The sequence below is a fragment of the Carassius gibelio genome, chromosome B5 (assembly GCF_023724105.1).
Source record: "Carassius gibelio isolate Cgi1373 ecotype wild population from Czech Republic chromosome B5, carGib1.2-hapl.c, whole genome shotgun sequence".
NCBI classification, from domain to species: Eukaryota; Metazoa; Chordata; class Actinopteri; order Cypriniformes; family Cyprinidae; genus Carassius; species Carassius gibelio.
In genome coordinates, this window is record NC_068400.1 from 9,294,423 (window position 1) to 9,307,787 (window position 13,365).

At 38.1% G+C, this 13,365-nt stretch overlaps 1 protein-coding gene across 1 annotated transcript in view; it reads left to right on the plus strand.

The window, feature by feature from the left end:
- Positions 1-7,640, plus strand: part of LOC127957809 (serine/arginine repetitive matrix protein 3-like) — a 68,858-nt gene extending 61,218 nt beyond the window's left edge. Inside the window, exons 13-14 of the mRNA XM_052556494.1 lie at positions 935-1,057; positions 5,923-7,640. Coding sequence (XP_052412454.1) covers positions 935-1,057; positions 5,923-6,127 — 328 coding nt within the window. The 3' untranslated portion in view covers positions 6,128-7,640. The remainder of the gene's footprint in view (positions 1-934; positions 1,058-5,922) is intronic.
- Positions 7,641-13,365: the final 5,725 nt, after the last annotated feature.

The following is a 13,365-nucleotide window of genomic DNA, read 5'->3' on the forward strand; positions in this document are numbered from 1 at the left end:
CTGAAGATCAAATTTCCATTCTTTGGATAAAGGAGACCAGTACCTCCACCCCTCCCAGTGGTACGAGGAGTGTGGGAACAAGTGAAATTAGTGGAGAGGGCTGCAGGGGTGGCAGTGTCTTCAGGTTTGATCCAAGTCTCAGTCAGTGCCATGAGATTGAGACCGGAATGAGTAGCAATAGAAGAAAATAAATCTGCTTTGTTAACTGCACACTGGCAGTTCCAGAGACCAACTGGAATAGTGAGCGTAGTAGTAGAGGTCAGAGGGACAGGCCGTAGGTTTGTTGGACAGGCCTTCTTGCAATGTACAAAAAGTAAAGAAAGGGGAGAAAAGCAATACTCAAGTGCCCTGTCGGTGTCCTTGCTCGGTGGAGTCGCGCATGTAGAGTCTGTTTTTTAGAACAGAAACTCAGTAGTATTCATGGGAAAAGTGTGATTTTTTTCCCCATTACAAATATCATTAAACATGAGAAGTAATTTTCTCGTCAATCTTGTTTTTCCTTTGACTTAAGTTTTTTTCTGACCCCAATGGCATATTTATTTTTCTTATTTTACACATAAAATAAAATGCTTAATTTTGATGTTGTTTCTTTTTTTTTTTTTGGAAAATAAAAATTTTAATAAGTATTTTTGTCTAAAATAAGAAAAAATATCTGCCAAAGACTCACTTAATTTTGATACATTTTTTAGAAAACAAAAATGTTGAAAATTAAAGGTTTTTGTAGAAAATAAGAAAAAAAATGTGGCAATGAGCCAAGTGACACTCTCATAAACCTCAATAAATTTTCTGCTTAAAACAAGAACAAAACAATCCTTGAAAAGTCCCTAAAACAAGTGAAAGTCAGATCTTCCTGAAGTCTCTGTCAAATAAATCTCCTGCCATCCTCAAATCCTCTCAATCCCAGCATGCTTTGTGTCTGCCTGTCTGTCTGCAGAGAGAGAAACAGTCCTCATCACTCGGACGAAGAACGATCTCGCCGCCGCTCACGCAGCTATTCTCCCATCCGCAAGAGACGGAGAGACTCGCCCAGCTTCATGGAAGCTCGCAGGATCACCAGGTAAAGACCTCTCACACTGAGTGTTTCAAGTGCAGTAAGGGGTTTGTTTGGGAATGCACAGTCATTTCTTCATTTACAGGCTGTTTTCAGGCGTGCTTCTGCTGCCAGATCTCAGAGATCTAGAGGCAAACCTTTCTTTTTTCAAGCATATTTCAAGCAAATATGACATATTACTGCACCAGATCAAAAGATCAGATCATATAATGGATTTATGTATCCCTGTAAGGTTGGTTTTTATTTTTATTTTTTGGGCATCACAGCAGGATAGTCGCTAGTGAAGGCCAGTCTGTGTGAATTTCTTCCAGTAATTAGTCACACTCCTTTAGTCTCTGAGTCTGAATCAGTGCTTTATATATATATATATATATATATATATATATATATATATATATATATATATATATATATATATTAGGGGTGTAACGATACGCGTATTCGTATTGAACCGTTCGGTACGACGCTTTCGGTTCGGTACGCGGTACGCATTATGTATACCGAACGGTTCGTTGGAGTAATTAATTATATTTGAAAAAAAAAAAAAAAGAGAGAGAAAGAAATATAATGATATGCGTTCAACAAGGTAGCCCAATAACCCAAACAACGTAACAGGCAACGCCCCTGACACTCCCGAAGAAGAAAAAAACACCATCTTATATGTTTATGTTAGGCTACTCAGCAGGCGCTCGCTCACTCAGTACGCGCTGAAGGCTCGTTGCAAAATAGCCAATGCGTTTAACAGACTAGAAATGAGAAGATCCTCCAATAACCAACAGGTCTGGTGTTTGGGTGCACTTTGGATTCCCTTTAAGCTATAATGGTGATGGCAAGAGAGTGGTGGATAAAAACAACAACGGTATGTCGCATCTGCAACATGACAGGGTAGGCTACACCAGCGGGAAAAAAAAAAAAAAAAAAAAAAAAACACCAGCGGGAATATCTGGGATATATGCGTCAGTACTATCTGGGAAAAGACGAAAAAAAGGAGAAACATGCACGCAGCAAACTATCCCTGCAGCATTTAGACACTATAGCTTACAGGGAATCCAACCCAAACACATTTTAGGATCTTATATTTCTGGTCTGTTAAATGCATTCGACATTTTGCAACAAGCCTTCAGCGCGTGCTGAGTGAGCGAGCGCCTTAGGGGCCGTTCACATATCACGCCTAAAAACGCATGGAAAACGCTAAGCGCGTCTTTCTCCTCCTTTCCAAAGCGCTCGGGCAGAAGCGCTCATGAGGCGTCTGTCTTTGCTAAGCAACAATGACGTGCTCTCTCCATGAGACGCGGAAATTTCAGCGAAGGATAAATGGATTTGCAGCTCTAAAAATCGCTTGCAGTAGCTCTGCTACTGAATTTATTTCAAAATTGCAATCCATATACAACTATGATCAGCTGATCCTTCATCTTGGCTGAGCTCTCAACGTTGTTACGGGAAAGGATGAAGCTGATTGGTTGGTTCTTGTCACATGACCCGCGGTGCGCTTGCGGCATTCTGAAAAGTTGAGATGTTTTTACATTTTGCTGTATCTAAAACGTATCGAACCGAACCGAACCGAACCGTGACATCAGTGTATCGTATCGAACCGAACCGTGAATTTTATATATATATATTATTTTTTACTATAGTTAGCATTTATCAGTTAAACATCAGTTTTTGTTATGATTAATAATATTATGCAATTTATTATAATGAAAGCATTTTATAGGTATAACCTGTATAATCTGTTTCAACCCAACAGGGGTTAAGAAATATAAACATTTTCTCTTTAGTGTGTGTGTGCTAATCCATAGCAAATAAATGTTGCATCAGATCAGTGTTGCATTAGTGTTTATTTATATTTCGACTGTACATATATTTTAATATTTTAGTTTAAGTTTTAGTTATTTCATTATGTGCTTTTTTAATTTTTATTGGTTTCTTAAAAAATATTTATTTTTATTTCAGTCTTAGTAATATTTGTACTTTTTAGTTGCCACATTAGTTTATTTTAGTGTGACATTTCTAATTTTTAGTTTTAAGTTTTTTATTTTATTTTAAGTTTTTTCATTTATATCAACTTTATTTCAATTACTGAAAAACCTAGATAAATGTTTTTTTTAGTTAACAGTAACAGCACTGACATTGACCAGACAAATGAAAGAAACACTGACACCTACAGGCCAGTCTGTGTACTGCAGGATTTCTGCAGCAACTCATTTTAGCATTTCAGCAAAAAACAACTTGCACTTACTTATAGTGCAAAAGTCTGATTAAGATTTTTCTAATGCAAAACCCAATCAGCATAAGAATTGGAGTGAAACGTTGTTGTTGTTGTTTAGTCCTCACTTTTCAGGATTTCAGTATGGACTGAATATTATAAAATGATTTTCTGTACTCAGCTTCAAATGATTTCCCTCTGCTCTGATTGGTCAGGATTTGAACTTACTCTGTCCTGTATGAAGGTTTCCTCGATGACCTCACACCAGAACGATGCTACCATGGCAACTGTTGCCATGCATCAGGAGCCCCTGGTTTCCTCCTGAAGCAGCTCTCAGCGTCTCAAGAGTACAACTTTATCTGTGTCTGATTAGATTCTGTCTCACTCCCTTCTCTCTGCTTTTGTCATTCTCACCACTAAACGAGTTCTCTTCACAGATTAACACTAACGATCCCCGCAGTTCACAGAGATAGACACTGAGAGCCAGAATTGATCAATGTTTCAGTGTTATTTTATTTAAAAAAAAATCATAATCAGCTTCCTGAGCTTGTAGAAATGCATTCTGGCTGTTGTGAAAAAGAAGAACGCTTCAGCATACTTCAAAAAATTATTATTATGAAAATAATATATTTCAAAAGAAAATTCATAAGTATGAACTGAATGTAATTTTTTGGTTAACACTTAATTATAAAAGTGATAATATATTAAAAAGAAATATGTATCATATTATGAAAATAAGATTAAGATTAATCCAATGAAAATAAATATGGTTAAAGTGTAAAGCCAAATTTTAAGATTTAGATAATAAAATTAAAATATATATTCTATGATTCCTTCAATATGATAAATATTACATATATAATATAATAAATATGTTATTTAATATTTAAATATATTTCTACATTATATTATACAAATATATAAGATATTATTATATAAGATATTACAAAAAGGAATCAGATTAAAATAAATAAAATGTGATTAAAATAAGTAAATAAACAAATAAACGATAAATATAACACAACGTTACAGTAATGAGTATAAAACAATGTTATGTAACAAAATATTTTGCAAAAACAAAAATTTTGGTGAACTGAAATATACTTCAATAACATGCAATTTAGTACATATAAAAAATATTTAAACTTTAAATGTTATGTCAAATAACACACTACAGTTAAAATAATAATCAAGTACTTTACACGTGTTTTAGCAAGTGTACTTCTACAAAGATTATTTGACGGAAGATTATTAAAGCATAATGTGGTAAAAATGTTCTTAAGTGTGTTAATAACCTAGAGAGCAGTCTATGGAGTCTAAAACACTGAGTTTATCTGCTAACCTCACACAAACACATGAACACATGAACACAGATCCAGCTAACAGCTACAGAGTGAGAGTGTGTGTCTAACCTGCTGTAAGAACTGATGTTTCTCTTTGAAGAAGTATTTACAGTCTGTTTACATGATGATGATGATGATGATGATGATGAAGCTCTGTCTTAACACTCACTAACCAAAGCTCAACCTTCTCCAAACATTTTCTCTTACAGAAACTAATCATCTCTGCAGCACCGCAGCACTTCCACCGCTTTGACCACAACAGTGTTTTGTTGGAACATGTTTAGGCTAGAAACCTGCTGTTGATGGTCACTGGTTCTCTATGGTTTCTAGCTGGTCTGATGAGGTCATAAACTGCTCCAGACCAGGGGCTTTCATACTAGGGCCTGGGAAACATCTTAGGAAGAATAAAGTAAAAATTTACAATAATAATAAAATAAATAAATAAATCAAATAAAAAAGGTAAAAATCGGATTAAAATAAAACATACAAATAAACTGAATTGTAAATAATTAAAAATAATAACGTAAAACTAAATATAGAATTAAAATAAAATGTTAAAATAAACAAAAATCATTAAAATAAATAAAACAAGTACATTTTAATAAAAATGTATGTATGCTAAATGTAAAAATAAAGATATGTATTTGATAAATGTATTTATTTACATTGAAAATTTGATTACATTTTTTTATTGGAAATTCGAGGATGTAAATGATTAAATAAATAATTGTACAGTGTACAAAATGTATATAAATAATAAATATGTGATTAAAAAATATAAAATTTGATTAAAATGAGTAAATAAAAGATTGAATTAAATAAATAGTCGTTTTAACTAAAAAACATTGTACAAAATGTAATTCGGATTAAAATATATACTTTTTTATTACAATAAGTGAATAAGTCAATAATAAATGTAACAGCAGTACAGTAATGAGTAGAATTTTTTTCTTAGAAACTAAATATTTTCCAAATAATATTTTAGACATATATATAGTTTTATTTTTTTTCACTGATTGTATATTAAACTGATTGCTTAATCATCTTAGTCAGGCTAGTTGGAGCTAGTAGACCTCCTCTGACCATCAAGAAACTAGCTACAATGTAAAACATAGTTTAAAACAAAGTCTCCACAGTTTCTACCTCAAAACGACAAGTTTGTTATGAAATAATAGCTATGTTAATTGTCAAACAACATGATGGCACAGCACACATTTGATGCTGTGGAGTGGTCAAAGTGGTATTAAAGTGCTTATGAATTTTTTATTTTCTGCTATTATGTGTCTGTATAATCTGATCTCCCTCTGCCATCTTTTCGGCAGCGCACGAAAGCGTCCCATCCCGTACTACCGGCCGAGCCCGTCCTCTTCCAGCTCGGCCAGCAGCTTCAGCAGCTCCAGTCGCAGCCGCAGCCGCAGCATCTACAGCTACAGCAGTCACAGCAGCTCCAGCCGCAGCCGCAGTCGCAGTCGCAGCCCCGCGCACAGTTACTACAGACAAAGCAGCTACGACAGCCCCGGATTCTGAGAGCCAGTGAGAGACCAAACAACATCGTGCTGGAGAAAACACTGTATAACATGCAGAAGGAGAGCAGCGGGTATCAGGGTTTCCCACCGGTTACAGACACGTTAGCATGCGAAAAATGAGCAGAAATGATATTATGATGTGTTAAAGGTGAAGTGTGTAATGCATTGCAAAAATGATTTTCTTACATAGCATTTTTGTCTTGTTTTACAGTACAAGTGTATATCCAGTGCAAACATTCTTAGCGCAAAATACTATAACTTGAGACGAAAAAAATCTAATTTAAGGTGCAAAAGCATGATTATTTTTCTGGCCTCACATTTTTAAGAAAACAAGACTTATATCTTACGTCATTTTGCTTTTTAAATAAACTTAGATTCACTACAATTTGATCCATTTAATATAAGAATATTTATATTGCAAAATAAGACAAAAACACTGATAAAGGAAATCATTTTTTTGCTGTTTATTTATTTTATTAATTCACATTTCTGATTTAGACTTGACTATATTTAATAATATATTTTAAAGCAAACATGCTTATCTTTGTAATCTGGTGATTATACCCTTCACCATTAACAGGCTTCATTCAGTCAGAAAGCAAAAACCATTATTTATTTATTTATTTTTGGTGACTCAAATCCACTCTAAATCCACTTTAAACAGCATAAAAAGTGCATAAAATCTGATTTCCCCCCATCCTTTCTTTCCACGGTGATTCTTAAAATAATAATAATGATGCTTATGATGTTTTCTCTATGGTAAACTATATAGATATAATGCATAAACTAGACTGTCTGAACAAACATAATGACATGCAGACGGTCTTGAAGAGTGGATTTGAGTGTTCAGTGTGAACAAAAGCATTTAAGGAAGTGAACTGGTAAATAACTGCAAACTATATTTGACATTACACAATAAAACACGAGCAGTCTGTACAGATTAAACACACACACACACACACACTTATGATGCTGTCAGCATTCAGTGTTACAAATAGATCCAGTGTCTCTATTTAAAGACTAAAAGGCCTGAAGAACAAAGATGAGATGAGCACTTTTTCCTGAAATTCTTCCACGCTGCAAAAACAACCAAAAAACTGGGTTAACAACGAGAGACTGATGTGACGGAGACTAAAACATGCTCCAAATCAAGAGACTTCAGACTCAACCTGATGAACGAAAGCAAGAACAAATGATTCGGTTTTACAGTAACTTATAATTTGGGTGAATCTCATAAAGAAATGTCCACATCATAAAGAAATATATACTGTATGTCTACAATGTTTCATTTAGGCTACTGAAACATTGGTGGTTTAAATGGGTTTAATTATTAATTGTTTAACAATCTTGATTGTGTTAATTATGTTTAAAAATATTTTTAAAATACATATAAAATATAATTTTAATAATTATTAATTATAATTAATAATTATAATTTTTATAATTTTAAATATAATTTTATATTATGCATTTGTTGTTTTATTTTTTTTTATTGGGTGGTTTAAATATATATGTGTATATATAATATACACATATATATTTTTATGCACAAATTTTTTTTTTTTTTTTTTTTTTTTTTTTTTTTTTTTTTTTTGAATGTCAGTTTTTGTGAGATTCACCCAGTCTTAGTATTTAAAAAAACACTTTTTTTTCCAAGAAGTTGTATAATAATGATTGTATGTCAGGATGTTTCAGTCTGAATATTTTCGCTGCAAGTTTTGGCTGTAAACTATGCATTGTATATTCCACGTTCTATAGCGGATCATATAAAGGCTTTGTGTGTGGAAAAGCTGGGCATGATGCAGAAGAGAGACTGCGTTTCTGGGAGTCACATCTTTACTCTCCGATCTCTTTGGAAAATCCATATCTGATGCACCTGTAATGCCATTCCATTTTGGAGATGTGATATTTCTTATTATATACAGTATTCCACTTCTATTTTGGCTGTGTTTAGTGCATATGAATAGAGCTCTGTGTTACAGTATATAGACACCATGTACAGTTCTGATCTCTGTGGTTTTTAATCTCGTGTCTCTAGTGTAGTTGCACTTTCCTAAAACCAGACTGCAAAAATATACACGCACACGTCTTTTTTAGCATATTTATTCTATTTATTCAGTGACTTATTAATGTGATGCTATTTATTTATTATTTGTTGTATATTTATTTTGTTATTTATTAATTTTTGGCTCTGAGAAATTGTTTTTATAAGGACTTTTCTGTTCGTAAAGTACATTGGAAGCAGATTTTGGATCATTTGCAATGACAAGCTTCTACGTTCTTTAACGTCAATGTGAAATTTACTTTCTGGTCTTATATGATTCAATCAAAGCACATTATTCCCAAAACATTGTATACATTTTCCCTAACAAGCATCTGCCAACTTCATCGTCCAATTAATTCCTGATGCATTTTCTATCTTGCATTTTTTATTTCTCAAAAAGTGGGTGCAGTCTGAAGTACGTTATAAAATGAGCTTCATGTTGACCTTAAATGCAGAACCAAGATGAACCAAGATGTTGTGAAATGATTTTTTCGAGCAGAAGACAGATTTTTGTTTTACGAGTTTGCATTTTGCAAATATTTGTTATGATTTATTGTACTATTTATTCTCTCATTCCCTCTTTCAAATGGAGACTGAACTGGCCTTTATCAGTGCTTTCTTTTTCTTTATCAATCTTCCGGTGAGTTCTGGAAAGAGTTAATAAAGGAGCCAGATGACAGTGAACTTTAACGTGATGCAGGAATTGGCCTCAGTCTTCCTTTTTCAGTGTTATATGATTTTACAGACACCTGTTGAGTTACTCTTGTGAGTTGATATGCCTCTCACTTCCCAGCTGTATAAAGTCAGTAGATTTAGTGACCAGTCATAACTAAACATATAATAAAAGTATCTACTGTACAAATCATGTTCATGTGCTGTTCTTGATTTTGAGTTTCCCTTTGTTTCTTGTCAGAGTTATTATCATAAACTACAGGTATTCAAATATTTTTGTCGAAATAGAGCTAAAATAATATATAAATGTTAGATCAGAAACTTGAAATTTTAAATGTTGCTGAAGCTCTAAAATTACTAACTGGAAATAAAAACTAAACTTAAAATTGAAATAAAAATCAAAATAAATGAATCATCCATCCATCCATCCATCATCTTCCGCTTATCCGGGGCCGGGTCGCGGGGGCAACAGTCTAAGCAGAGACGCCCAGACTTCTCTCTTCCTAGCCACTTCTTTCAGCTCTTCCGGGGGGACCCCGAGGCATTCTCCCAGGCCAGCCGGGAGACATAGTCTCTCCAGCGTGTCCTCGGTCTTCCCAGGGGCCTCCTCCTGGTGAGACGTGCCTGGAACACCTCCCTGGGAAGGTGTCCAGGAGGCATCCGAAATAGATGCCCGAGCCACCTCAGCAGGCTCCTCTCGATGTAGAGGAGCAACGGCTCTACTCTGAGCTCCTCCCGAGTGACCGAGCTTCTCACCCTATCTCTAAGGGAGCGCCCAGCCACCCTATGGAGAAAGCTCATTTCGGCCACCTGTATCCTAGATCTTGTCCTTTCGGTCATGACCCACAGCTCATGACCATACGTGAGAGTAGGAACGTAGACTGACCGGTAAATCGAGAGCTATGCCTTACAGCTCAGCTCCTTCTTCACCACGACAGACCGGTACAGCAACCGCATTACTGCAGAAGCTGCACCGATCCGTCTGTCAATCTCACGTTCCATCCTTCCCTCACTCGTGTACAAGACCCCAAGATACCTAAACTCCTCCACTTGAGGCAGGAACTCTCCACCAACCTGAAGTGGGCAATCCACCCTTTTCCGACTGAGAACCATGGCCTCGGACTTGGAGGTGCTGATTCTCATCCCAGCCGCTTCACACTCGGCTGCAAACCGTCCCAGTGCACGCTTAAGGTCCTGGTCTGAGGAGGCCAACACGACAACATCATCCGCAAAAAGCAGCGACAAAATCGTATGGTCCCCAAACCGGACACTCTCCGTCACTTGGCTGTGCCTAAAAATTCTGTCCATAAAAATTATGAACAGAACCAGGGACAAATGGCAGTCCTGCCGGAGTCCAACATGCACCGGGAACAGGTCTGACTTACTGCCGGCAATGCGAACCAAGCTCTTGCTCTGGTCGTACAGGGACCGAACAGCCCTAAGTAGGGGGCCGCCGACCCCATACTCCCAGAGCACCCTCCACAGGATGTTGCAAGGAACATGGTCGAATGCCTTCTCCAAGTCCACAAAACACATGTGGACTGGTTGGGCAAACTCCCATGAACCCTCCAGCACCCAGGAAAGGGTATAGAGCTGGTCCAGTGTTCCACGACCAGGACGAAAACCACACTGTTCCTCCGGAATCCAAGGTTCCACTATCGGCTGAATTCTCCTCTTCAGTACCCTAGACTTTCCCGGGGAGGCTGAGAAGTGTGATCCCCCTATAGTTGGATCACACTCTCCGGTCCCCCTTCTTGAAAAGCGGGACCACCACCCCGCTCTGCCAGTCCAGAGGTACTGTCCCCAACCGCCATGCGATGTTGTAGAGGCGTGTCAGCCAAGACAGCCCCACAACATCCAGAGACTTGAGGTAGTCGGGGCGGATCTCATCCACCCCCGGTGCCTTGCCACCGAGGAGCTTTTTAACTACCTCGATGACTTCAGCCCGGGTGATGGACGAGTGCTCCTACGAGTCCCCAGCCACTGCTTCCTCAACGGAACACAAGTCAGTGGGATTGAGGAGATCCTCGAAGTATTCCTTCCACCGCCCGACGATATCCCCAGTTGAGGTCGACAGGTGCCCATCTCCACTGTAAACAGTTTTGGTTGGGCACTGCTTCCCCCTCCTGAGGCGTTGAACAGTTTGCCAGAATCTCTTCGAGGCCAACCGATAGTCTTTCTCCATGGCCTCACCGAACTCCTCCCAGGCCTGATTTTTTGCCTCCATGACTACCCGGGCTGCAGTCTGCTTGGCCTGCCGGTACTGGTCAGCTGCCTCCGGAGTCCCACAAGCCATCCAGGCCCGATAGGACTCCTTCTTCAGCTTGACAGCATCCCTTACTTCCGGTGTCCACCACCGGGTTTGGGGATTGCCGCCTCGACAGGCACCAGAGACCTTATGGCCATAGCTCTGAGCAGCCGCAGCAACAATGGAGGTGGAGAACATGGTCCACTCGGACTCCCTCGGGATCTGGTCGAAGCTCTGCTGGAGGTGGGAGTTGAAGATCTCTCTGACAGGGGGCTCGGCCAAACATTCCCAACAGACCTTCACAGTACGTTTGGGTCTGCCGAGTCTGTCCAGTTTCCTCCCCCGCCATCGGATCCAACTCACCACCAGGTGGTGATCAGTTGACAGCTCAGCCCCTCTCTTCACCAGAGTGTCCAAGACATATGGCCGAAGGTCTGATGACACGACCACAAAGTCAATCATCGACCTCCGACCTAGGGTGTCCTGGTGCCATGTGCACTGAGGGACACCCTTATGCTTGAACATGGTGTTCGTTATGGACAAACCGTGGTTAGCACAAAATCCAATAACAGAACAACGCTCGGGTTCAGGTCAGGGGGGCCGTTCCTCCCAATCATGCCCCTCCAGGTGTCACTGTCACTGCCCACGTGAGCGTTGAAGTCCCCCAGTTGATCGAGGGAGTCTCCAGTCGGAGCACTTTCCAGCACCCTCCCAGAGACTCCAAGAGGGCCGGGTAGTCCGCACTGCCGTTCGGCCCGTAGGCCGACTCGAAGGCGCAGGGAAGCGACCCTCTCGTTCACCGGGGTGAACTCCAACACATGGCGGCTGAGCTGGGGGGCTATAAGCAAACCCACTCCAGCCCTACCATGGGCAACTCCTGAGTGGTAGAGAGTCCAGCTTCTCTCAAGAAGTGTGGCTCCAGAGCCCAAGCTGTGCGTGTGGGTGAGCCCGACTATCTCTAGTCGGTACCTCTCGACCTCCCGCACAAGCTCAGGCTCCTTCCCCGCCAACGAGGTGACATTCCATGTCCCTAAAGCCAGATTCCGTGTCCAGAGATCAGGTCGTCAGGGGTCTCGCCTACGACTGTCGCCCGATCCACTATGCACCGGCCCCTTACGCTCCCTCCTGCGGGAAATGGATCATAATGAATCATAATAAGCAATATTTGAGAAAAAGTACATGAAAATAATATAAAATGTACAAAATGTCATAAAATTACGAAGAAATCATCTTAAAATGAAAACTGAAAATGCAAAAAAAAAACGTTTCATTCTTAACATGAATGAAAACTTTCATATTGTATAAAAATAGTAATATTAAAAAGAATAAAACTGATAAAAGCTCTTAACAAAATGACCAAAACAAACTTGAAATGAAACAATAATAAACAAATAAAAGTCAATTCAAAACATTAATGAAAACTATAATAGTGAAAAAATTAAATTAATAGAATTGAAATAAAGCTAAATGGATCTTAGTATTTATAAAAGAAAAAAACAATAAAAAACAACAAATAAAACAAAATGACTAAAGTAAACAGGAAATGAAAATGGAAAATATAAAAATATAAGCTAATTCATAACATTATTCAAAACTATAATAGATTATTAATCAATAAATAAAACGAAAACCGGAATAAAAATCAACTTAATCAAAAATCAACTTAAACTGAAAATATGAAAAGAAAAGCTATGTCAACACATTAATAAAAGCTATAATAATGTCTAGTTTAATAGCAGGTTTCTAGTGCTCAGAACATGGCCTGTTGTACAGTGTTGTATAGTTTTTAGCAGCATGCTCCTCTGATCACTGTTTTTTGAGGGTCTTCAGCACTAGATGGCCTTCCTGAAGCTCTAGAAGAGGCTCATGGGATCTGGATTTGCGTCTGGAAGTTTCCTGTTCCTTCACAAAGTCCAGCCGATCCCCTGGGAATATGGATCACTTGTATTTTTAGTCCTGTGGCGCAAAACCATTTCTACTGCCTTGCATCTGTTTCTTCCAGAATAGTATTTACTGGACATTTCAAACTCCGTAAAAGCTGCTAAAACACTTTTACCAGTTTGTAAGTTTGGATGAAAGTGTGTAAATTAATTCTTTGTTAATTAAGTCTTTTTATCCTAGTAACTATATAGTCTTGATATCTCTTTCGTCAGTCCACCGTCATTATATTTTCACAGTTATTGGTACTTCAGTCTGAAACTAATTCATGTGCTTACTTTAATTCATTTGACAGACACTTACATCCAAAGTGATTTTTTTGCATTAAAGGTATACA